We start from the raw sequence: 27,693 nt of genomic DNA on the forward strand, positions 1-27,693 counted from the left end.
AAACCTGTGAACCGAGCTATTGCCTTCGGTGGCACTGCTGTTTGAATTTCCTTCACATATACCTTCTTACTTCACTTTTCTGGGTAGTGCCATGAAATGCCACTCAGAAAAAATGTTCACAGAGCAGTAAACTAAGTGGTATTGTATTGGTGCATGACTTCATAACGATATAGGTGCTTCACAAGTGGCATTTAAATTAGTGACTACCATTGGGGTATTTTAAGATAAGCACAGGATTCGGGGATTTTAAATTAAGCACAGGAAGACTTTTGGTCTATGCTATCTTTCTTTATCCATGTTTTCCTTGTCTCCAACATCCTTTTTATTCTCATTTCCCTAATCCTTTACTGTTGACAGAATACTTGGCCAAAGTTGTCCACCCCCCCCCCCCACCGCTCTATAAAATTCTTCTCAATAGCTGCCTTGGTTTGTAATACCCTTGCTAATTCAATTTTATTTCCCCTTTTCTTTGCAAAGACATTTTGAGCTGTCTTGTGTATTAACATACCTAATTAAATTGAAGTTTCATTTTTATTTATAGTACTGTGCAAAAGTCTTGGGCATCCCAGAATTTTTATGCAATTTCTGATGATATGGCCTCCATAGAGCCCCGATCTCAACAACACCGAGGCTGTGTGGGGTAACCTGGAGAGACAGGAGAGAGCAAGGCAGCCAAAGTCTGCAGAAGAACTGTGTGGCAACTTCTCCAAGATGCTTGGGAACAATCTACCTGACGATTTTCTTATAAAACTGCATGACAGTGTAACTAAGTGTAACCACAGTGTAACTGATGCCGTTTTAAGGCAAAGGATGGTTGCATCAAATATTAAGTTGATTCAGTTTTTTACCGTTTGCTGCTCTTTATAGTTTTTTTTGATATTCAGAAACTTTTCCTTATCTTTGAAAGCATCTTCGCTTTACAGAAATCTTTTACATGAGGCGAAGACTTTTGCACAGTAAAATACGTAATGTTTTTCCATGTGTATATAACTGGCTTGGTACAATAAAGTTTATTCATGTCAATTTGCATTAATTTGATCAGTATAACACTGGAAACCACATAACCAAAAGCTGCAAATTGTGGATTTAACTGAAATTTCTTACTTTTTTGCCATTAGACAAAGCATCATGCTCAGTTATTCACTAAATTAAATTTTAAAAAATTGTTCACCTTGAACATAGTGGAAACTATTATCTTTTAATTAAGGATGTACTTTATTATCTCTCCTATTCTCATCCAATATGGTTGATCAATTTATGAGGCTTCAATGCTCAATTTTTGAATAACTGGAGAGAATTTGAAACTGAGGCTTTTTAGAAATACATTTAATCTGGATCTTTGAGATTGGCCAGAATGACTATTTTTCCAAGCATTGAAAATATGCTTCATGTTCATTCCTCCAATTCCTGATGTGCAGATGGCAGTAAGGTGAAAGCAAAATTCTGCATTCAGCATCTGAATGAGCCAATCAAAAATAAATCTGATTAAAGTCAGTAATAAAATTACTTGAAGCTTTAGTTTTTCATCTTCCTACTTTAAGAATTTGTAAGTGACTTGCAGGGACCATGGGTGAGATCATAAACACAAAATAATATGCAGATGCTGGGATCAACGTAACACTCACAGCACGCTGGAGGAACTCAGCAGGTCGGGCAGCATCAGTGGAAATGATGCCCCTCCTTCTCTGTTCAGTCCTGATGAAGGGTTCTGGCCTGAAGCGTCGACTCATCGTTTCCACTGATGCTGCCCGACCTGCTGAGTTCCTCCAGCGTGCTGTGAGTATGGGTGAGATCAGCTGACTGAATAAAGATCAGGGATTTGGAAATGTAGTTTCTGTCCCACAATGCTACGCTTTTAAAGAGATTTCTGTTTTAGGACAATTTCTGTTTTATTTATTCAGATAAACTGTTGTGCGGTTGCATTACCTACCTAGTCCAGCTGTGGCCTTGACAAAACATGCCCATTGATTCTCTTAAGATATTTGTTTTCTTACTGTTTCTTTTGGTTTCTAAATTTTAAACAGTGTTCTTTTTTTCTCCCTTCTTACTCTGCACTCATTGAAAGTGCTTATTTTTCTTTCTGACTTAAGACTTGTTACTTGTTTTCTAAAATAGTCATTACTCATTATGTATTAGGGCACTGAGATAGAATAGCCTGGAAATTCAGTCACACAACAGAATGTTCTTGTGCAGTCGGATTTTACTTAATACAAGATTGCATGCATTTCTGCATCCCAGTCCTTGGTGGACAGATGCTCAAGGTTTTGTGATGTAATTTGGCTGACCAATATGTGATGTTATGCATATTTTTAATTTAGAGAAGTAGTTAACAAGTGATGTGGGCTTCACACACTAGAATAGGCCTCAACAGAAGGCTTAAGGCCCATCTCCTGCTAGCTAAAAGGCCTGTCCTCTCTAAGCTGCTATGATGGCAGTGTCGGCTCTTCCTGAGTATGTGGACCTTCTTTAGAAGATGATCCACTTTCGTCTCAAACTATGGGGTAATATCCTCCCACCTTCTCCTTCGGCCTTCAGTTAAATGATATAAAGAATTTCTTAGCCAATATTCTTTTAACACTGCAAGATGTTGAACTACCAAATGCATTGGACTAAAGATCTGTTGCTTCCTTGTGGAGGACGAAAGAAGTTGAATTCACCATTGTAGCTATTAACTCATTCAACATTTTACAAACACAAATGTAAATAATTCATTATCATTTGTGTTTCGTCAGTAGTTGTTGATTTTGTCTGCTTGTACTCCATTTATGTCGGCTGCCTTGAGGCCATGAAACTTAGAGACTTAGTTTGTAGGTGAGCAGTAGAATTTGAGAAGCATGGGGTGTTGAGAGAATGTGGAATGAATGCAGGAAGATTGATGTTAGTGTGTGGCTGAAAGTTGAAGAACCTGTTTCCATGCTGGGTAACTCCATGTTACCCTATTTTGGTTCCCTGTCCTGCAAGTCCTTGGTTTTCAGCAGCCCTCCAGTACACCAGCTGTTCAGTAAGTGTGCAATTAGTTATTTAGTTCTTATCGATTATATAGGAGATGCATCCACTTACTCACTCTCACATGCACACATGCTGACGTTGTGATTGGGATTACTAACAAGTTATCCTCCACACACGCAGGAGGCAAGTTCTTCTGTTGTTTACATGAAGAGAGCTGGTTTTACACAAATAGGGTCTGATTACTTAATTCTTCACAGGGGCTACTGTATGGCATAGTAGTCCTATTCGGTCAAATGACGTAAAAATAGAGATGACCATTCAGCCTGGAATTTATGTCCCCCTTGAGCCTTATCATATCTTTACTCATCCAGGTCTTTCAGCACAACCTTCTTCTCCCTTCTTCATACGCTAGGCCAGCCTTTTGTCGAGTGCATCTGCAGAATTCGTTTCAACTACTCCTTGTGGGGAATTGCATTTTCTCATCACTGTGTGTACAGAATTTTCTTCTGAGTTGTCTATTGAATTTAATGGTGGCTCGCTCATATTGGTGGTTGATAATTGTGTCCTTTCCAAGAACAGGAGATACACCTGTTGTACTCTATCTAAGCTTTCTATCGTCTAACAAGATCCACTATCCAGGCCATGCTCTCTTCTCGTGACTACCATTGGACAGGAGGTGCTGAAGCCTTAGGTCCTGTAGCATCAGGTTCAGGAACAGTTACTACTGTAAATCATCAGGCTCCTGAACCAGTGTGGATAACTTCATTCACTACTCTGAACGGATTCTACAGCCTACAAATTCACTTTCATGGACTCTTCAAAGCTTATGTTCTCCAGTATTATTTTTTTATTTGCACCTTTTGTCTTTCAAGTTGGTTGTTTGCCAGTCATTGTATATGTATAGTTTTTCATGAAATTCTATATATTTCCTTTTTTTTTGTTGTAATACTTAGCAAGAAAAAGAATCTCAAAGTAGTATGTGGTAACATATACTGTATGTAATTTGATAATAAATTTACTTTGAAATTTTATTTTAAAGTCTTCTATTAAGTTACCCTTCAATGCCTTTCCCCCTGGGAGCAGGAACCGAATCTTTTAATCTTTCCTGATACTTGTATATTTGCGTACTTTGTATCATCCTTATAACTCTGCAGCTCCATTGCCTCGAAATTCTTATGGCATTCAGAACTGCGCTTTAAATGTAGTTTGATCAAGAGTCAGTACATGTTCCCTCCATTTCCTACTTTTCAATTCACCCCTCTAGAAATAAACTGTGGTGCTTGGTTTGCATTTTATTTTGTGCGGCGTAACTAACCTGTTGTACAACTGTATTTTGCATTCCACAATCTTTTGTTCCTCTATACCACATAGGCTCCCAGGGAAGTAAGAGGTGATCTCCCTGCCCTATATGCTAAAATATACCACTTTGTATTTATCTGTGGAACCTCGTCCCTCAATTATTTTCCCTTTTTGTAAGTTTATTAATAACCTTGTAATTGGTTGCCATTTTCTTCTTTGTTGACTTCTCCTGCCCATCTTGTCAACTCCCCCCCCCGACCTTCAAAATTTAGTATTGCCTCTAAATTTAGGATATTGATCCCAAAGTCTGGATTGTTGGTATAAATTGTGTAGTACTGATCCATGTGGAGCACCAGTTGAACGTACTCTCCAAATGCAAATAGGTAACTTTTACTCCCACTTTCTGCTTTCTGATTGCCAAAAAGCAATTCAGCCCACTAATCCACCCAACTCTGCAATCTTTTATCTTCTGTCTGCTATGGAGTCCTTTATAAAATCTGTTTTAAAATCTAGATAAATTATTAAAGCATGGCTCTTGTCAGTCTGTTAGCTGTTCATAAATTTCAGTCGCAGGTAAAATCGTCACTTTTGAAATCTTGTTAACTATTCATTATTTAACTCTACATGTTCTTCAGTGTCTCTTTTACTAGGTATCTTATTATTTTTCCTACCATTGATGTTATACTTTGAGGAACCTGTCTGATTATTTTAACTAACTTCAGTAGTCAGATGTCATTCTAACTGTGCCTTAAGATACTGATCCACAGGGGGAGCTCTGCAATCATTTTCTTCCTGTAGGTCTTGTCGGCAATATACCCACTAGGAGCTATATTTTTATTGCAGAGCTCGCAATTATAGTGTATACAGTACCTAGGTGCAAGTGTAAAACATAGACTTTTTTTTCCATTTTCAGATGTAACAAAAGAATATAATTAACCTATTGTGCATTTTCTAGTCCTTTGTTATTGCAGATTGACCAATTCCTTTGTGATATTCTCAGTGTACTGAATTTTAGAGATGTTTGCTTACTGTTCTGTGTAAAGGATTGACAGGTGGGATATATGTTCTTCTCATTACAGCAAATGAAATCCCCAGAGAGTCGGTTTTCAGGCCACAATGTGACACCTCAGTACAGGATGCATTCCTACTACTCTGCTGCCTCCTACCTGGGACAGGGGCTGAGCACGGCAGCTTGCGTTCCTCAGCTGTTCACTCTTGAAGATGGCTCCTCCTTCTCAGATGTAAAATCCAACGGTAGGTCAAATCTTATTTTTGTCAGCTCATTCATTTTTTAATTATTCAATGCGTTACTGAGGAGTTGTTTCTCTGGGGCTGCTCAGCATTTATTCATAGCAACGCTGAGTATGGATTCAGAGCAGAAAACTTCCAATCGTCAAGGTGAAGAGGATTGAACAGTAGTGTGTGTTTATGAATATACAACACAGGCCAGGGGTGTGAAGAATCTTCCTCTATTCTGTCCAAGAACATGCATTAACAGTGGTCTCAAAAGCATCCTACATACATCACTAATTTGACTTCTTTTTCCATTTCCCACATTCTCTTGTATAATTTTGTAACTACCCTTCCATTGTAGCTTTAATCACTATGCATGTACATTTTAGCAAGCCTTGCCAATACTTACAAGGCACAAATCAGAAGAATGATGCGATGCTGTCCACTTACCTGGATGAGGGCAGATCCAAAAACACCATCCAGGCTAAAGCAGACTGTTTGATGGTTAACCTTTCCACCAGCCTGCTCCTCCACTGGCATACAGTTTTCACAATATGTACCACTTACAAAATACTTAACAGTTCCTTGCCAAGACTACTAAAACATCATCTCTGAAACCAGCAGACTTTACTAAAGGAGAAGAGTTTTATCCACCTGTAAACACCGCATCTTGTATGCTTTCCTCCAAGGTGCACATCATTCTGATTTGCATATACAGTATATGGCCATTCCATCAATGTTCCTGCATCTAAATACAGAATTCCCTTCCCAACAGCATTGTAGGAGTACCCTCACCCAAAACAAATGAGCTATTTAAGATGGCTTCACCTAAGAGCCAGTTAGAACTATGCATAAATGCTGTCCTTGATATCAGTAGCCTGATCTAATTAAAAAATCAGATATTTTAGTGTAAAAATTTTAAAGAACAAAATGTCTTGACATATCGCAAATGATGATGTATTTTACTTGTTAGAGAAACAATTTATACTCAGGTAATTTACTGGGTAAATTGTGGCATCAGAGCAGTTAACCAAATAAGAATGGCCATAATTAATCAAATTAGCTTTATTGTAAGGAAACTATGCTTTAGTATGATGACATAAAGGCAAATTAAATGCTTCAACTGATTTAAATGGAAATGCAGGAATGCTCGAGCAACGTTGAAAGTGTGGTGTGTTGAGCAAATCGATCTGACCCTTCAGAACTGAATGTTCACCATCTGTTGTGATGTGGACAACTTCAAATAGTTTTTACAGTGCTTGACACATAGTGGAGCATGTCTTCCGAAAGACACTGGAGAGCCAGTTAATAGGAAACATTAAGATACTTGTAATTTTAGGGAAGATGTTAACTTGTTAAAACAAGTAGTTAATGACTCTGTTAAAATTGGGAAGAGAGAAGTTTTGGATAAAATATTATAGTGTCAACAAGCATAATAGGTGAGAGTAAGAGTTCGGCACGGACTAAGAGGGCCAAGATGGCCTGTTTCTGTGCTGTAATTGTTATATGGTTATGGTTAATACAATTCAGTCCCAACACCACAAAGAAAACCTATTAGGAATTCTTTTTTAAAAAAAAAGTTGCTTCCCTTTTTTCTAGTTTGATTTTATTTTGCTGTTTTCTCACGCAGGAGGTTGCCACCATGTTGTCAATTCATTAGTGTGCATGCACCTTGCCTGTTATGATATTCTTTTAAGGAATTTCAAAATGCAGGTTTTGCAGCTGAATTCTGTAGAGCTGTGGCAGTGCTATTATCGGAGAAAATGATCTTTCTATTGGGATACCATTGTCATTGCATCCTCTGATGGAATAACTTGCAGCTTGAGGCTCGTGAGACATGAGACGCTGTAAGGGAATTGAAGAAAAAGTCGAGGTGGACAATCCACGGCAGGGACTGCATCATAGAACTACCTTTTAATCAGAACGGTGGTCGAGATTTTAAAGGCAGAGATTCGCAGCAATTTACAGAAAAGTCCTTTGACCACCGACCAATCGGCATTTGGTATTGATTAGCAAGAGCAAGTTGAAGGGAGTGGCAAGCACAGCAGCCATCGTCTGAGTGAACAGAGTCAGAGTGGTCATCTTAAGGCTTTAGCCCTTCGAGCCTTCAGTCAGAGAAAGCAAAAGAAAAGCTCTAGGTTAAGTTTTTTTCCCTTCCCTTCTTCATACCTGCTCAACTAACAGTACAGATACCAGGCATGATGGTGGAATACTTCTCTTGCAGGATGTGGGAAGGCAGGGAGATGTCCAGTGTCCCTGATGACTACAGCTGCAAGAAGTGCATTCAGCTGCAGCTTTTAACAGACCATGTTAAGGAGCTGGAGCTGGAACTGGATGAACTCTGGATCATTTGGGAGACTGAAAGGGTAATAGGTAGGACATAGAAGTAGATGCACCCAAGGTGCTGGACACAGGAAACTGGCTGACAGTCAGGAAGGGAAAGGGATTAAGGAGCCAGTGCAGAGTAACCCAGTGGCCATCCTCACTGTTGGGGGTGTTGACCTAACAGAGGAAAATCACAGTGGTCAGTGGTCAGGACTCTGGCACTGAGTCTCCATCTGTGACTCAGAAGGGGTGGGGGGGTGGGGAAGAAGAGGCACGTTGTGGTCATAGGAGATAGGTTAGTTAGGAGAGCAGACAGGTGGTTCTGTGGACGAGAATGAGATTCCCCAATGGTATGTTGCCTCCCGGGTGCCAGGGTCCAGGATATCTTGGATCGAGTTTTCAGCATTCTTAGGTGGTAGGGTGAACAGTCTGAAGTTGTAGTCCACGTAGGTACCAATGGCATAGGTATGACAACTGACGAGGTTCTGCATAAAGAGTTCAGGGAGCTGGGTGCCAAGTTAAAGGGTGAACCTCCAGGATTGTGATCTCAGGATTGCTACCTATGCCGCATGCTAGACAGGCCAGAAGCAGAAATATTATACAGTTTAACACATGGCTAAGAATTTGGTGTAGGAGGGAGGGTATAAGATTTTTGGATCATTGGGCTCCCTTCCAGGGAAGGAGGGACCCATACTGAAGGGACAGTTTGCACCGAAACTGGTGGGGGACTATTATCCTAGTGCAAATACTTCTTAATGCTGCACGGTGGGGTTTAAAATAGAGTTGCAGGGGGATGGGAACCAGAGTGCCAGAACAGTTAGTGGAGAGGTTGTAGAGGTCGATGTTGGTAAGACCTCAGACAAAATTTGGAATCGAAAGGTTGAGCATGATGGGACTAGTGTCCTAAGCTGCGTATATTTCAATGCAAGAAGTATCGTAGGAAAGGTGGGTGATAGTGCTGAAGATGATGTAGCAGGTTTACAAACGGGGCAACGTGTAGTGAGAACAGGCTGTTGATTAGGCAGAATTGCAGTCAACAGGATGAGTTGCAACATAAAAGGTGGACAAAATTGAAAAGGGTAAGTACAGGACAGAATGTACTACGTTTGAATGCGCACAGTATATGGAATAAGGTAGATGAACTTGTAGCACAGTTGCAGATTGGCAGGTATGATGTTGTAGGCATCACTAAATCATGGCTGAAAGCACATTATAGCTGGGAGCTTAATGTCCAAGGATACAACATTGTATCGAAAGTATACCCCCAAACTGTAATAAGGATGTGGTCTATGAATTACAAGTGAGATACCAAAAGGGCAATATTACAATAGTTATGGGGGTGTCAATATGTGGGTAGATTGGGAAATCATGTTGGTAGTGGATTATAGGAGGGGGATTTCCACAGTGCCTACGAGATGGCTTTTTTGAGCAGGTGTGGTTGAGCCCACTAGGGTATCAGCTATTCTAGATTGGGTGTTGTGCAATGAAGCAAAATTCGATAGAGACCTTAAGGTAAAAGAACCCTTAGGGGCAAGTGATCATATGACCAAATTCGCCCTGGATTTTGAGAAGGAGAAGCTGAGGTCGGATGTATCAGTATTACAGTGGAGTAAAGGGAATTACAGAGGCATGAGGGAGAAGTCGGCCAGAATTGTTTGGAAAAGAATACTGGCAGGGATGACAGCAGAGCAACAGTGGCTGGAATTTCTGGAAAGTTTCTTCAGATACATGAAGTGTAAAAGAGAGGTGAGATTGGATATTGAACCACTGGCAAAAGATACTGGAGAGGTAGCAATGGGGACAAGGAAATGGCGGGTGAACTGTATAGGTATTTCGCATCAGTTCTTCGCTGTGGAAGACACTAGCAGTATGGTGGAAGTTCCAGATGTTCCACATGAAGTGTGTGAAGTTGAGAAGGTTTTTGGGAAACTGAAAGGTCTGAAGGTAGATAAGTTACGTGGACCAGATAGTGTACACCCCAGGGTTGTGAAAGAAATAGTTGAAGAGGTTGTGGAGGCATTAGTAATGATCTTTTAAGAATCACTAGATTCTGGATTGGTTCTGGAAGACTGGAAAATTGCAAATGTAACTCCACTCTTCAAGAAGAAAGGAAACTACAGGCCAGTTAGTCTAACTTCAGTGGTTGGGAAGATGTTGGAATCTATTATCAAGGATGAGGTCTCAGGGTATTTGGAGGCACATGATAAAATAGGCCATAGTCAGCATGGATTCCTCAAGAGAAAATCTTGCCCAACAATTCTGTTGGAATTATTTGAAGAAACAACAAGCAGGATAGACAAAGGAGAATTGGTTGATGTTGCATGCTTGGATTTTCAGAAGGCCTTTGACAAGGTGTCACACATGAGGCTGCTTAACAAGCTATGAGCCCATGGTATTACCAGAAAGATTCCAATATGAATAAAGCAGTGACTGATTGGCAGGAGGCAAAGAGTGGGAATAAAGGGAGCCTTTTCTGGTTGGCTGCTGGTGACTAGTGGTGTTCTGCAGGATCTTTTTGGGACTGATTTTTTGAATGTTATGTGTAATGATTTGGATGATGGCCTCACTTGGAATATTGTGAGCAGTTTTGAGCCCCTTATCTTAGGAAGCTTGTGCTGAAACTGGAGTGGGTTCATAGGAGGTTCAAAAAAGTGATTCCAGGATTGAATATCTTGTCATATGAAGAGCATTTGATGGTTCTGAGTCTGTATTCACTATAATTCAGAAGAATGAGGGGCGACCTCATTGAAACCTATTGAATGGTGAGGAGCCTTGATAGAGTGGATGTGGAGAGGATGTTTCCTATGGTCGGAGAGTCTAACACCATAGGACACAGTCTCAGAATAGAGGAGGGTCCTTTTAGAAAGGAGATGAGGTGGAATTTCTTAAGCCGGAGAGTGGTGAATCTGTGGAATTCTTTGCCACAAGCAGCTGTGGAGGCCAAGTCTTTATGTATATTTAAGGCAGAGGTTGATAGATTCTTGATTGGTCAGGGCATGATGGAATACGGGGAGACGGCAGGAGATTGGGGCTGAGAGGAAAATTGGATCAGCTGTGATGAAATGGCGGAGCAGACTTGACATTCCAAATAGACTAATTCTGCTCCTATGTCTTAGGGTCTAAAAGTGATCGGATTTTAATTTTTATTTGGTATCCTTTGCAGAAGTTTTTCTTCCTGTAAGGTAAATTTTAAAGCATTGATTCTAATACATATCACTTATTACATGCCTGTAAAAGTGGCTGTATCAGAATAAATGCTTTAAAATTTTAGAGTGGGTTTATATCCCACTCACAATTTCAGTCGCTTGATGTGATTTTACTAAATTACAACAATGTAGAGTTTAAAGATTTATGGTTTTGTATGCCCCTCTTCCTCTGTCCCCTTCCTTGTTTATAACTTCCTTCATTTCCTTATTACCCTTCTCCCTTTCTCACTCTTTACTCAGTTTCTTACATACTGCAACCAATGAAGTGGCCATCCCACCATTGCCATTTAGTTCTCTGGTGATGTGCCTTGTCTGTCATTCATCATTTGCAAACTTTCCACCCCCCCCCCCCCCATCACATCATTGCTGAGTCACAGCATCCATTGTACCCAAGGCCTGCAATCCCAGCACACTATCCACACTTGAACCTCCCAAAGAGATCATCACAAATGTCAGCAAATTGTGAACACCTGAGGCAGAAATGAAAGTAAGTTCGTACAGGCTAGTATGTCCAGTACTGGCATGACAGTAAAAAATTTACACAGCTGTACGCCAGGTCATGCTGTATTCTCATAACTACCATCAGGAAGGAGGTACCCGAGCTTAAAGACCCACACTCAACATCTTAGGAGCAGCTTCTTGCCATCTGCCATTAGATTTCTGAATGGGTCCATGAACTCTGCCTCACTATTCCTCTTTTTGCACTACATTTTCATATTGTAACTTGTATTAATCTTTTACGTCTTGCACTGTACTGCTGCCACAAAACAACAAATTTCATGACATATCAATCATGTCAATCAAATTCTGATTCTGAAGACATTTGAGTTACTTTCATTCTGCAGAGAATAGATGCGTACTGGCCTGTGTTTCGCCAGCTGATGGGGAAGAATGTATTTATTCTTTGGGAAAGTCTAACTCAGCCGACACTCTTAGCGTGATCTCATTCTTGTTTATTTTTTGTCCAACCATGTGTTGTGGGAGTACACCTTTATGTACTTAGAACAGGGGTTCCCAGCCTGGGGCCCACCCCTGCTTCTTGGTATTGGTCCATGGCATAAAAAATGTCGGGAACCCCAGACCTAGAATGTGAATAGATTTCTGTGTGTCTTTCTTTGTGTGAGCCTGTGCTGAGTCCCCCTGATAGCGTAGATCTTCAGTCACCTTGGACTTCCTTGCTACTGGAACAAAACCTTGCTCTTTAAAGATTATCTAATGCCTGTTTTACAACGGCTGTCTCATGGTAGAGGAGATCGTGTAGGGACAGCTACTACTCAAAATGGACTCAAGATGTGGAATGTCAGGGTCGTCGTGAATGCCAGCTGGGAAAGACCCAAGCACTGCTGCTATTGTACACCTGGAGGTCAGATGTTTTGATATTAACATAGCTGTCCTTAGGAAGGTGGGGAAAAAAGCAACTTAATGGACAACATAGTGATTACATCTTTTTTCTGGATGAACATTGGAAATAGAAATACCTTCATTGGATCAGTTTTGCAGTCAGGATTAAGCTGGTCTTGTGTCTTAGCCGCTGTAGGATAAACACATCGTAACTCTCTTGCTTATTTTGAAATGGAACTGGCATGCTCTCGTCATCAATGTGTAACATCCCAATCTCAGTGGTTTCCAATTAAGACCAAGGAGGAATTCTCGGCCTAAGTTCAAGCAAAAGACAAACTAATCCTTATTGGTGATTTCTTTGACAGAGTTGGAGAGCAGTGACGATTCTATTCATCAGTGGAAATGATGTTCACGTGCAAGAAATCTAAGGCAAATACAGGGTGCATGACTTTTCTTGACCTCGTAGAAAGTTTTCAACTCCATCAACCGAGGGGATTAAGGAGAATCATTCTCAACTGTAGCTGTTCTCAGAGATTAATTGTCACTCTGTTTTATTTCTGAGCCATGATGCTAAATGATGAGCCCATCACAAACCAAATTCCAGTGCAGTCTGGGATCAGGCAAGGTGGTGTCATCACACCAGCCCTCTCCTTAGTCTTTCTTGCTGTATGTCTGCACCTCACTCTGACAAGCTGTGTTGGAGCAGAGTTAATCTAGAGGCTATACAGGAAGTGATTGAACCTTTGATATTCCCTCCCCAGAACAAAGATGAGCCTATAGCAGTGTTTCTGCATGTGCAGATTGGAAGGCTCTGTTCCAGATCATTGTTCACTCCTTTGCTGAAGTATTGGAAAGGATGGACCTCATACTGGAGATCCAGAAATCAAAGATCGTCTACCAATCTCTGTTTTATATCCATGCTCTGACAGACAAGGTCCATGGGGAGACTGAAAAACAACCTTGTAAATCTTGGAAATCACCTCTTAAGGGAGGTTGACATTCAGGATGAAGTTCACCACTACCTCCAGTCTGCCAGTATGACCTTCAGCCAACGGAGGAAAAGCAAATTTGATACCCAAGATTACAACCTTGACCCCCAAGTGCAGGGTTTACCAGGCAGAAGTGATCCTTTCTGCCCCCCCCCCAATAGGCTCAGGGATCATATCAATCTACAGTAGGCACCTCAAAACAGTAGTGAATAACGACCAACACTATCTCCACAAAACCCTCCAAATCCATTGCAGGCCAACATCCCCTGCATCAAGATCTTGAGGACAGTTAGCTCCAAATGGAAGACCATGTCATCGACATGCCTAAAACCTGGAACAAGCAAACAAGTACCCTACCGCAAGCTTCATCACATCAACTGATTACCAGGGGTATCGGGAAGGCACTGAAAACCTTGAATCTCTATAATGGGAGCATTCAGAGACATGTACAAGAGTAGAAGGAGAACACAGTACTCCAGAATACCTCACACATCCAGTGCCTCCCCTCCCCAACCTTCAAGCAGCGTCTGCCTCAGCGTAACATGAGTTTGGATGATATACAGGACTCTTCAGCCATCTCAAAGCTCTTAGAACTAGATGGAAGCAAGTCATCCTCCATTCTGAGGGACTGCCTCAGGAAAAGAGGAATGTCTGTAGCCTGCAGAAAAGGAATAGTTTTCCCACATCTTATGATTCAATGATTACTGTTCTAATAGACTTCCGTGCCAACAATATCTGTCTGCAAGTGTACTGCAATCGGTTTGTTCCAGTTCATTTTAGTATAGTAATTCTGCTCAGAAAAGAAGTCCCATGTAGAATATGTTTAAAGCTCTTGGGTGCAGCCCTGTGAAAGGTTGAAAAGATGGAAAGGAAGGAATTGTTCTTTTGCTTTCCACAGGCAATGCAGCAAGTTTTGAATCTTGTGTTTGAAGATGTGTGTGACATGGGTCTGCTTTGTTTCCACGTGCAGAATTTATTTTCTGTTTTTGAATAGTTAATGTTCTACTCTGTTAACTGAGCTACAATTGACTAAGGATTAAGGATTAAGGATTGATGAGGATTAGCTGTCCAGTGAAACTCTAGTAATCCGACATGCTTGGGACTTTGGTGGTGCTGGACTGTCAGATTTTTTTGTATTATTGAATGCTGTTCCAAAACGATTTTAATTCACTTTCTTAAAAAAGGTATAGTGAAGAAGTGGCAAGAGGATTGGAAAAATGAATTAAGGGGCAGGCATTATTTTTCTAGTCACCCACTAGTTAAAAGGGTCTCAGACTGTTACCTTTTAAGTCGTAGAGATATGGTGAAATTTACATGACTTAGGTTGGGACATTGTGGGCTAAACTATTATTTAAAGATAATAGGAAAACATCCTACTGGATTATGTGACTGTGGTAGTCCAGAGACAGTCCAGCATGTTTTGCTGAGCTGTAATCGATACAAAATTGAAAGAAGCATGTTGTTCAAGAGGCTGTCTGGCTTAAATTTATTTTGGTTTTCTATTCAATCTTTGTTTGGCCATCAAGAGAATCAACATCTGATTGAGGAGTCTTCAGATTATACGTGAGACTAGATTGTATTCGAGAATTTGAATTCCTTGAAGTTCTGTAATTAATTATACGTCCTGCGGAGGGCTGTAATACGCCTGGATGCGTCTAAACAGCCGGAAATAGAAGAAGAAGAAGAATTCACTTTCTTTACACGTTACATTGCAGCATAATATATTTTCCAATGAACTTAAGCTTGAAGTGAGAGCAGGAAACAAAGCCCAGGTGAATTTAAAAGGAATGCAGGAAACGGGCTCTGGTATGTAAAAGAGAGCATCAAAATCAGTACCTGGTGAGCCAAATTTTGAAATATTGTGACTTGCAAATAATCAGTCAGAGGACTATAGTTTTGCTATAGAATTAAGTCTTGTAAACCAGAAATCCCAGGCTTAATTATATTGTGAGTTTGTAGATCCTATCTTCAGGTTAATACAATGATTCCACAGTCAATAGCTCAGGAAATGTGCATAGGGATGGATGAAAGTGGCCTGATTTCCACTCGTCTTTGCTGGAAGGTGAATTGTGTAAACAAATCCCTGTGTGCATTCAAGGTTTGGATTTGATTTGCTGTGTTATTCACAATCAAATATCCTAATAGCACTCACTGCCTCAGTTCATTTATGAAGAATAAACTCGCAAACATGCTTCAGAGACTTGCCATTATCTCTAAAAAATTTTACTCTTAATTAACAGCTGGTCTTTCAGTTAAGAAAAGAAAAACAGAGGAATATCCAGTAAATTGACAAGAATGGAAATTCTTTTTATACTTTCCTCATATTCCCTTTTGACATGAAAGTGAGGCTTTCATTTTTTTTTAAAAGAAGGAAAAGTGTATTAACATCACTAGTGCCTTTAAATGCGTTTTCCCCTGTTAATCTATTTCATCTGAAATTGTACAGCTGCTGAAAACTGTTGTGGTTCCTAGCATTGCTAAGGTTCTGTAAACTTTAAATGGTTGGTTTTGGCAGAGCTGTTCTTGGCATCAGATTTCAACCCCGCAGATTTTACATCAATTATATCACTATCAACAGGAGATAAAATGTCACAGGATATAAGATCAGTTAGTACTCAAATCAAAGGAGTGAAAACAGCTAACATTAATCACCAAAGTTAAATGCAGTGTTTGATTTCTGTGACAGAAGGGAAGACCTGAGGCTGCTGTTTAGTTTCTCTTTAACATTGTTTTTTGATTTGATTAGATTCGTTGAACTGAGGATATACAAAAATACAAGAACAGCTTTACTGTTAGAACTGAGAGACTCCTGTCTTGTGTCTGCACTGGGAAGCAGCAACAGACTAACTGTTTCACTTCTGGTACCTTGTTTTGAGCAAAATTACTTCTTGTTTGCTTCTAACTGAGATTTGCCAGGAGATGATAGTGCTATGGGAAGTGAAAAAACTGGGGCTCTCTGCATTATGGAAAGACCTGATTTGCAGAAATCTGACTCTATGCAAATTCTCCTACAGATTTTTTTTAAAGAATTCTTCAAGATAGTAAAATGGTCTGTGCTATTCTTGAACGACTGGATGCAGTACAAACAACAGAAAATCTGTAGATGCTGGAAATCAAAGTAATACACACAAAATGCTGGAGGAACTCAGCAGGCCAGGCAGCACCAATGGAAAAGAGTAAACAGTCGATGTTTCAGGCCAAAACCATCAGGTGAAGGGTTTCGGCCCAAAACGTGACTGTTCACTTTTTTTCCATAGATGCTGCCTGGCTTGCTGAGTTCCACCAGCATCTTGTGTGTATAACTGGGGGCAGTATACTGCTAGTTTAATTATGGGTAGTGTCAAAGTGAATATTCAATGAAGGAATTAACGAAAGTGTTTGTAGAGTGTTACGATATGGGTAGCTATAGAAAACTGATGTTCTTAGGAACAGAACTCTTACATTACCTGGGGACAGCCTTGTAAGTGCATCGGTAATGATTCCCTTGGGGAGAGGCAGGGCCCAAAGAGTGCCAGAAGACTAATAATATTGAGGTAATTTGGTGAGAAAGTTTACAAAAAGGAAGTGAAATATAAATATATTCAACACACAAACTGCATTTGTGGTAGCTGTGTCAGCAGTCCCTGGGAATCCCCAAGACAGACCCAGCTCATATAAGGAGTGGGAAAGAGAGGTGTGTATATTTTATCAAGTCTAAGCAATTAGGTCTTTCATTACAAAGGGCTGGGAAACACTGCATTTGAGAATAGTCACCTAAAGCATGGCTAAGGAGGGGGGGAACATTGACTCAGACCATGAGAGGCCTGCGTCAGGCATTTTTATGCCTTACAAGGCGCAGATTGGAAGTCTGTGTGGGGCACCACTCCTCGCACAGACACTAGAGCAATGTGTGGTTAAGTGCCTTGCTCAAGGACACAAACATGCTGCCACAGCTGAGGCTCGAACTAGCGACCTTCAGATCACTAGACGAATGCCTTAACCCCTTGGCCACACGCCAACCCAAAAGTATGGCTAAGGTGCATTGCTATAGAACAACAGGGGTTTCCCAATCTTTTTTATGTCATGGACCAATACCATTAAGCAAGAGCCCGCAGGTTGAGAACTGCTGCAGAAGGAAATGTGATTGGATTTTGCAATGCCTGACACTGAATAATTCAATTCCACAGCACTGCATTTCTTTACTAAAATTAAATTTTTTTTTTGCCATAAATGAAGCTGTTGTTGTATGATGACAATATACAGAAGCATGGACCTCCTTCCAGAAATGCCAGCTAATGCAAGCTGGCAAGTATGTCAAGAGACAGGGACCTCTGAGTCCTGAAGATAAAGTTTCTTGGTCGTGCTCAGTTATCACTGTTGATAGAAATATGATGTTCCAGTACTTTAGTAAAGGAATGAAAGTATTACGCCGGCAGTTCTATATGAGCAGTACAAATACTTGTTTAGTTTACTTACCAGATTCGTCAAAGGAATACGAGTGTGAGGACTTCTCAGCCTGAAACAGTTTCATCACCAGAGGTAATGTCAGGGACTGCGTTAAAGTAAAAGCTTCTTGTATCTGTTTTATATAGTCAATATTTGTGTTCCTTTCTCCATTTGTTAATAAATGCATCCTATAGTTTATATCCAAAATTTGTTCAAAATACTCAAGGACTTCTGCATATTGTATGGGAAGCCTGGCAAACCGTACATTTAGCTTCATCTAACACACCACCTGAATCCATAAGGAAAAGGGAGGGTTGTTGTGAACTCCCTTCAAACTGATAGAGCAGCAGTAAATACAGAAAATGCTGGAAATAGTCAGAAGGTCAGGTATCATGGAAGTAGAATTAATGTTTCTCGATAATGATCTTTGAAAATTAGTCTGAATCTGCTTTTATGGGCAGCAGCGGCAGGTCAATTAGCATGACAATTCAATTACCTCTTACAGCTCACCCTTTTCTTCTTCAGCTAAGTAGTAATTGAAAATAGCCTGTGTAAAATTAATCTGTGTAGCATTCATAACTTTGCATAGACTTTAGAACTAAACAATAAATAGCTTGCGTACAAATTGTTTAATTAATTACATTCTAATTATAACATGAGTGACAATTATTTTTCAATTTCAATAAGGTGAGCTGCTGGAAGGAACATTGCATCATTATAGCATAAACTGGAAGATTAAAGGGCTGGAAACTAAGACCCAATAGCTCTATTACTGTGCTAAATGTTACAGCTGGGTTCCTTTATAAATTAGATTGTGAGCTAGTTTACTGACATCTGCTTGTTTCTGGCCTTATGTTTGTTTGCCAACTACAAGATTTTCCATGTTTAATACTTGTGCAGTCAGCTAGTAATCTAAACAGAAGTTTTGTGTGTTTGTAAATGAGTGGTTGTAATGAATGGTTGTATAAAATTTGACATAATTGATACTGTGATGCAATCAGTCAGCTGGCAAAATATAATTGATGCAGTATCTACAGATTTTGATTTAGGTAGTTAGGGTACAAATTTTGTGTTAAATTATTTCTTGAAATCAGAACATTTGACGCCTATTTTCACAAGAGCATTTTCATTGAAAAACACCAATGGCTTTTGTTGCAATTGCGTCTTTTCCCAAATCAGAATTAAGAACAGTTCACCACATGTCATTGTAGAACTTTTAAAAGTATTTATTCTTGACAGAAATGCTGTTGCTTGTGTGAGTGCTTGTTATCTTTTCAAGGTGTTTTAGGCTGATGAAATACTTCACTTCTGTGATAGTGTGAGAATATAGGGAAAGTAAAACGATTCTTCCAGGACTCTGCTCTGATTTCCTTGACACTTACGCTTAAACCTTGATAGAAATTTAGATTAAATCGTACATGGGAAGGAAGGGAACATTGTTTATACTGTCATCATCCAAGGGATTGGATTTCCATAATATGCCTAGAGTTTAGTGTTAAAACGGAAACAATATCATTTTAAAATTTACGAAAATTAAATATTAAAAAAAAACGCTCCTAGGTTGAAATATTGAAATGACAGAACGTTGGTGAATTTGGTCACAAGTATAAAGTTCCCATGGTTAATTACTTATCATCATAATATATCAGTAAGGCAGGGGTTCTGGTGTTGCCTAGCTGCAGTAGTAGATAAAACTGTAATGGAAATATGTCAAAATAATTAGACCTCAGCCACTGATAAGAACCGAAGTAAGATTAAGCTATTTTTCAAGGGGACCGTTAGTTTTTTGTTTCTTAGTTCTGTATGTAATTAATGAATGAAGTCCTTGCTGGCCTTGTTTAAATAAACAATGATACAGGGATAGAAAAATACTATCACAGTGATTTATGTAGACTGGAATAGCAACTTACAAGGAAAAATTGACTGATTGGGTAAAATTGCTTTGGATAGCATTAATTGTGGAGAATGAAAGGTCATTCATATTTCATTTAAGAAAGACCAGCTCAGTATCTTCACAATTGAGAGTCATAGAGCAATAAAAGATTTGGAATGTCTGTATTATGCAATTCTCCAAAATCTGATATATAAGGAACCAGCCAAGAGGTCATTGGATAATCAGTCTCTCACTGAAGAGTGTAATAAAGAGGAAAACTGTATGGAGTCTTGGACATATCCCATTAGGAGGTATTGCATTCAGTATCTAAGACTTCATGGTATACAATAGGATAGGTTTTCCTAATTCCTGTTGGTTTAACTAAACCAAATAAATTGTTCCATTTTCCTCTTCGGTGGTCTCTATAATATAGAGCCCTGTGTTCCCAATAAATCCCATTTTACATCTTTTTTCAGCTGGGATATAGGCAAATCTGTAGAGAAATGTGTGTTTGGTCCAATTGTAAAAACTCTCTCCTCTGCATCTCCAGTTTAAGTTGACTATTAATTTCAGCTGCTAGCCACAGACAAATTTGTCACTCTCAGTTAATCCCTCTTTGGACTTGTTGTGAAACTAAAATGCTTTTATATTTTGATTGTGCCTTTGTGAAGCACTTCGACTATTTTTCAAAGGCACTATGTAATGGCTAGTTACACATAGTTTGAAATGTCTGCTGTAGCTGTGTAGGGCAGTCTACACAGCTCAGTGGTGGCCAAACAACAAGCTTCACATGTTCCCCACTAGCCTACTGAAAACAGTGAAGACTTCATTCATCAAAGTTGCAGAGGTTGAAGTGAAAACATCAATACATTTAACCTGTCAAAGTCAGACATCTTGATATATTGAACTATCTGAATATCAGAGCTTTGATAGGAGGAATTGTGGTACATTATTGAATTCGCATTACTGAAAGGTAACCAGAGTATATATGTTGTAATAAAGAAATTGTGTCATGATTAACAGAATAAACTAGTTTTCTAGTTAAAAACATGAGCACAACCCTGCAAGTACGTGATTAGAAATTATAGTACAGTAACATGCATTAGGACATTAAAAGTATTTGAGCATTCATATATTGCACAGTATTTAGAGCTCATTCTGCCCTACAGATCCATGTAATTACTCATTCTCTGTGTGAGCCCCTGCCCACTTCTTTATCTAAACTCTGCAACATGTCCTTTTATTTTTCTCTCATATCTAACATTCCCTTAAATGTACAGTATTTGTACTGGTCACCTCCTTTAACAAGTTCTGCATTCTAATCACAGTCTGGATGAACAGAATTCCTGAATTCCCGATTGTATTTATTAAAGACTTTAATCTGTGTGTTTTCTTCTGATCAGAACTATATTTTCTTTGTATTTCCACTATCAGACCATTTCACTTTCTTACAAACCTCCTACCAGGCCAGTATTCCATCTCTTTCTTTAAGAGAACCAGCCTCAGTTTACTGATCTATCCTTAGCAGATGAAATCTCTCATCTCTAGTAAATATTTCTCACATCTTCCCTAGTAATCTCCAGAAATCTTCTGTGATAAAGATACTAGAACAGTTTACAGCTTTCCATGTGTTCCAACTAAAATTTTCTAATTTTGTATAATCTGATTTATATTTATATTTCTCTGGAAGTAAACCTTGTATAGCTTTATTAAAAGTGTAGTACTTTATCAAGAGTATTTTCAGAAACCTAGCTCTATCTGCTTCCAGAGTCGCAGGATAAAACAGCACTGTAACATGGCCTTCAGCCTAACCTGTCCGTGCCAACAAAACTGTCCACCTAAGCTAGTCCCATTTGCCTGCAATTGGCCCATATTCCTCTCAACCTTTTTTTTCCCATGTGGTTAACCAAATGTCTTTTAAATGTTGTCATTGTATCTCCCTCAACTAGTTTCTCTTGCAGCTCATTCAATATATCCATAACTGTCTGCGTGAAGGCCCCTGTAAAATCTTACCCATCTCATCGTAAACCCATGTCCTCTAGTTTTGCTTCCCTTTCCCTGAGAAATAGGCTCTGAATTCACCCTAACTATGCCTCTGATCTTCATAAGGTCTCCTACATTCCATGGAATAAAATAAGGCTGCCCAACTTCTCCCTATAACCCATATCCTCGAGTCCTGGCAACATTTTCATGAATCTGCTTGCATTTGGTTCCTCAAATAATTCTATCTCAGTCTGGCACAACCTCTGTTTTTAGTACCTGTACTTATTACTTACAGTATTTGAACATTTTCCTTTTCAGCAGATTTGTAAGGGTGGTTCTTTGGCATAGTCTGCAAAATCCCACTTGGCAGCTTGTAAAAGTCTGGGATTCAAAAGAAACATCAACTTGGATCAGTGGATAATGCCCATTGGAGTTTTAGTGGCTGGAGGACAGTGTGTTCATGGGGCTCTCTTTGATATGCACTCAGTGGCCACTTCTGTTAGATACAGGAGTGGAAGATGGTTGTGGTCTTCTGCTGCTGTAGCCCATCCTCTTCAAGGTTTGATGTGTGTTCAGAGATTCTCTTCATTACACCACTGTTGTAGTGCATGGTTATCGGAGTCACGGTCACCTTCCTCTCAGCTTATGCCAGTCTGACCATTCTCCCCTGACCTCTCTGATTCATGTTTTCGCCCACAGAATATCAATGATCAAATATCATCGGATGCTATTGGTTTTAGTACCATTCTTGGTGAAACTTTGACTATTGTACATGAAAATTCTAAGAAATCAGCAGTTCCTGAGATAATCAATCCACAATCAAAGTCACTGAGATCACATTTCTTCCCCGATCTGATGTTTGGTCTGAATAGCTAAACCTCTTGACCATGTCTGCATGCTCCTATGCATTGAGATGCTGCATTACATTGGCTGATTAGATAGTTTCATTAACGAGCAGGTGTACCTAATAAAGTGGCCACTGAGTGTATGTTCGTGATGGACTATGTTGATGCTACAATTATGATGTTTACAAATCATACCAGAACTAGCAAACCAGTAGATGATGTGGAAGCAAGTTCTAGTATTAAGTTGAGGTTGAGTGAATTTGGCCTTTTTTCCTTGGAGTGATGGAGGATGAGAGGTGACCTGATAGAGGTATATTAGATGGTGAGGGACATTTATCATGTGGATAGCCAGAGGCTTTTTCTCAGGGCTGAAATGGCTAACATGAGGGTGTGTAGTTTTAAGGTGCATGGAAATAGGTAACACAGAGATTGGTGGGTACATGGAATGTACTGCTGGTGGCGGTGGTGGAAGCGGATACAATAACCTCTTGTAAGAGCCTCTTAGATAGGTACATGGTGCTTAGAAAAATAGAGGGCTATGTGTTAGGGAAATTCTAAGCAGTCTCTAGAGTAGGTTACATGGTCGGCACAATATTGTGGGCCGAAGGGCCTGTGAGGTGCTGTAAATTTCTGTGTTCTATTAAGGAGATAGTAATTGACTGGCTAGTTTGGGGGAAAAAAATGTAACACATTGAATATTATAAGCTGGTGCATTCCGACAAAGCAGGAAGGTGAAGGAATACAAGATAACGATGTGAATTTGAGTGTGGAAGAACAGAGGAGTTTTAGAACAGGTATTCACATAGTGATTAAGAAGGCAATGATGGTACTGTTACTGACCGATGCCTAGAAAAATAGGGAGATCATGATAGGTTAAATTTAACACTCATTAAGCCACAGTTAAAAGATTGCATGTGGTTTTGGTCATCACTTTAGACTGCGGAATTGGAATTTGGAATGGTTTATTATTGTCACAAATACTGAGATACAGTGAAAAGCTTGTATGGTCAAATCATTACACAGTGATGTGAAAGAACTGGAGATGGTGCAGTGGTAGTTAATGTGGATCTAGGGAATTATAAGGATGAGGAAAGACTGATTAGTCTGGTTATTTGGAATAAAGGAGACAGGAGAGGTTTGATTAATACATACAAATAACGAAAGGCCTCATCCGGATGACCAGAAATAGCCTAATTCCAACAGAAATGATCAATTTCCTTAGCAGAGATTGTTAATTAAGGGACACATCTCAGTTAACTGCAGAAGGATTGGAAGATATTAGGGGGGAGAATCACAGAGAAAGTAGTTAGGCCTGGAATTGACTACCTGATAGATGGCAGAGGCAGAAATCCTTCATGTTTAAAAGCTATCTGGATGAGCACCTGAAAAATTGTAATCCATATGATCATGGAGACAAAGATGGACAGTGGGAGTAACATGGACATAATAGCCTTCCTGTACTGCAAATTTCTATCATTTCAATACATCTGTGGTCAATTGATTTTCTTTCCGCAGTAGATAGTAGGCTATGTGATGTGTAGGTTTTGGAATTGTTCTTTTAAAAAAAAGTCTAATTAGGGGTTAACCGGTCTTTTCCAAAAGAATTTCCGTCAAATGTAATAAATGCTTTAGCTCTGTCTGGTCTCTTCTGAATGGAAACAATCTGGACTGGGCTCTTGTTGTTTTTAAATTTAAACAGTGTATCAATTAACTCCTTTCTAACTTAAAAGTCTTCCTGTCCTTCAATTTCTTTATCTGATGTCTTGTAACCACATAAGTCTTCCAGGTAAATTTCAAGCCAAACTATACTAACATTTACATTTTGTTAGTACTTGACACTCTTGCTTCCCCATCTCTCCTGATGTTACATTTTGTTTTTTGAATCTGTCAAACTTTTTCAATATTGCATGCTATTTTAATTTTCTAGTTCTTCTTTGAGCCTTCCTTTATTGGGTTGCTTTCTTAGCTAGGGGTTTGCCGATCTTTTTTTGCTACCTGTTTCTTGATTGTCTGTGTATTCATGTCTGCCTGTTTCTTTAATTTTATACCATTCTGCACAGTGTACTCCACTTGCAAGCTAATGGTGTGAAACAACTACTCTTAACATAGTTCCACTTCATTTTGTCACCTGGTAGAGTTTCTGACTTCTCATCTGAAGTGCTGCTATTCACTTTAGTGATCCCTGGTTTTCTTTGCATTTGTGAATGTACACAGATCTTTCTCACTTACTATTTGTTAAGTCACTGGCAAAATCCTCATATGCCTTTTGTTTCCGCATCTCTGTACCATCAGTGGCACTGGTTACGATGCTGTAGTAAACTGTGCGACATCACGTCCCCACATCAAGTTCCATATTATAATTAATGAGAATTCCTCTAGACAATAGACAATAGGTGCAGGAGTAGGCCATTTGGCCCTTCGAGCCAGCACCGCCATTCACTGTGACCATGTCTGATCATCCACAATCAGTATCCAGTTCCTGCCTTATCCCTATAACCTTTGATTGCGCTATCTTTAAGAGCTCTATCCATCTCTTTCTTGAAAGCATCCAGAGACTTCGCCTCCACAGCCTTCTGGGGCAGAGCATTCCATATATCCACCACTCTCTGGGTGAAAAAGTTTTTCCTCAACTCCGTTCTAAATGGCCTACCCCTTATTCTATTCTTATTCCCCTCTAGTATGCAAAAAAAAGTATCTGCTTCAGAATGCAGCCTACTTACATTATAGCATGATGTAAGTATGGATACATGGATCCCTATATATCAAGGGATCCATACCCCCTGATCCCTTGTGGCTAAAGGGATCAGGGGGTATGGAGAGAAGGCAAGTACAGGGTTCTGAGTTGGATGATCAGCCATGATCATACTGAATGGTGGTGCAGGCTCGAAGGGCCGAATGGCCTAGTCCTGCACCTATTTTCTATGTTTCTATTATGTGACTCAGTTTGTTCTTTTAGGGTGTGTCTGTAATACAAACGTTAAGACATCAGTCAAAAAATCATTTTGATAAATTTTGTATATCTTGAAACTAAATGAGTTGGCTTTCAGGTCTGCAAATAAACTAAAGCAATGAAACAATGAGAATTCAAGCCATTGTAAACATTTATACTTTCCGTAGTCAGTAAAATGTGTCCATGGCTCCATTTACGAAGCTTGCTGTTGAGTTGAATAACCTTCAGGGCTGAAGCTCTGTCCTTCTGTTGGTGTTGTCTTTGAAAATTGCATCCAGAATTAGTGAGCAGGAACAGTTAAGATTTACAAACAATGATGGAGCTTGTCATGCTTCTTTCATAGTTTATCATCTGGGCCCAGTGGCAGGGCGGTGAAGTGTTCTTCATAAAACCAGCCCAGTGTGAAATATGCCTTGCTGGAGTGTATACTGCTCTAAAACTCCTTGGCAGTCTTTACTGTAAATCCGCATTGCCACCTGACATTACAGTATATCATTAAGGAATGCAGGCAGGAATCTCTGCATGAGTGCAGTTGACATAGCACTGAACTGCTTGGAGCTGCGTTAGGGTGAAGTCGGTGTCACCCATTCTCTGTTACGTGGGACATGTGTTCAGTTTAACTGTAGAATAACTCGAAATTAGCACAACTTAGGCATTTTTAAAATAAACTACGTGATTACATTTCAGTCATTTATTTTCTTTGAATGTAGCTGTTCACTAAACAGATTCTTTATTGCAGCTTTATTCAATACTGAAATTTGATCAAATTGTCTATATGTTAAATTTAAGATCTAATATTTAAAAAATTCTGCGTACTATCCTTCCTGACGCTTGTCTGATCATGTGACCCTGTATCCTTTCTATTGCTGAGTTGGCCACCTTAATATCTCCTGATTTGCTGCTGTCTCACATTATTTGCTAATTCATACCTTATCGATTTCATAGAGCAGTACAGCACAGAAATCAGCCCCTCAGCCCATCTAGTCCATGCCAAACTATTATTCTGCTCAGTGCCGTTGAACTGCACCTGGACCATAGCCGTCCATACTGCTCCCATCCTTTTAAAGAAAAAAACCCAGCTACTTGTCTGTTGCAGTGCTTTCTTGTAGTATGGTCTTCTGATTTATATTCGTCTTAAACTTCAGCTCATCTAAAACCTTCTTCATGTTTGAATTTGCAAAACCATCCATCCAGCACTTCGTGTTTACCTGAGTTAGTTCCTGCTCTGGCAAAGCCTTAAATTTGTAACTGACATTTAAAAAAAATAACCCCAGGGACCTGCCCTTTCTATGTCCATGTTATTCTTTCCAACTCCACTGATCTTTTTTGTCCTCTTCTGGTTCCATGTGTATTCCAGTTGTCTTTGCTCCATCGTTCCAAATGTAAAGGCCTCCCAACAGTGGCTGGGAGGTGGACCACAGGTTACAACAGGAAATAGAAATGGCGAGTCAGAAGGGCAAAATTACAGTAGTCATCGGAGATTTTAACATGCAGGTCGATTGGGAAAATCAGGTTGGTAATGGATCTCGAGAGTGAGTTTGTTGAATGCCTAAGAGATGGCTTTTTAGAGCAGTTTGTCGTTGAGCCTTCTAAGGGATCCGCTATGCTGGATTGGGTGTTATGTAATGAGCCAGAGGTGATTAGGGAGCTTAAGGTAAAAGAAACCTTTGGAACCAGTGATTACAATATGATTGTGTTCAACTTGAAATTGATGGGGAGAAAGTGAAGTCTGATGTAGCAGTATTTCAGTGGAGTAAGGGAAATTACAGTGGTATGAGAGAGGAGAGGAGTTGCGGGCAGGGATGTCAACAGAGCATCAATGCTGTGCATTTCTGGGAAAAGTGAGGAAGATGCAGGACATGTGTATTCCAAAAATGAAGAAATACTCAAATGGTAATATAATACAACTGTGGCTGACAAGGGAAGTCAGAACTATTGTAAAAGCAAAAGTAAGGGCATACAACAAAGCAAAAATTAGTGGGAAGATAGAGGATTGGGAAGTTTTTAAAAACCTACAGAGAGCGGCTAAAAAAAATCATCAGAAAGGAAGAGATGAAATATGAAAACAAGCTAGCAAATAATATCAAAGAAGATAGTAAAAGTTGTATTTTAAAAGTAAAAGAGAAATGAGAGTGGGTATAGGACCGCTAGAAAATGAGGCAGGAGAAATAATAACAGGGGACAAGGAGATGGCTGCTGAACTAAATGAGTATTTTGCATCAGTCTTCACTGTGGAATACACTAGCAGTATGCCTGATGTTGCAGTGTGTGGAGG

At 39.6% G+C, this 27,693-nt stretch overlaps 1 protein-coding gene across 1 annotated transcript in view; it reads left to right on the forward strand.

Moving 5' to 3' along the window:
- The window catches only part of dmrt1 (doublesex and mab-3 related transcription factor 1), a 115,342-nt gene that overhangs the window by 63,467 nt on the left and 24,182 nt on the right, over positions 1 to 27,693 (forward strand). Inside the window, exon 4 of the mRNA XM_072281151.1 lies at positions 5,328 to 5,502. Within this exon, the coding sequence (XP_072137252.1) occupies positions 5,328 to 5,502 (175 nt within the window). The remainder of the gene's footprint in view (positions 1 to 5,327; positions 5,503 to 27,693) is intronic.

This window comes from Mobula birostris, chromosome 17 (assembly GCF_030028105.1).
Source record: "Mobula birostris isolate sMobBir1 chromosome 17, sMobBir1.hap1, whole genome shotgun sequence".
In the NCBI taxonomy this organism is placed as follows: Eukaryota; Metazoa; Chordata; class Chondrichthyes; order Myliobatiformes; family Myliobatidae; genus Mobula; species Mobula birostris.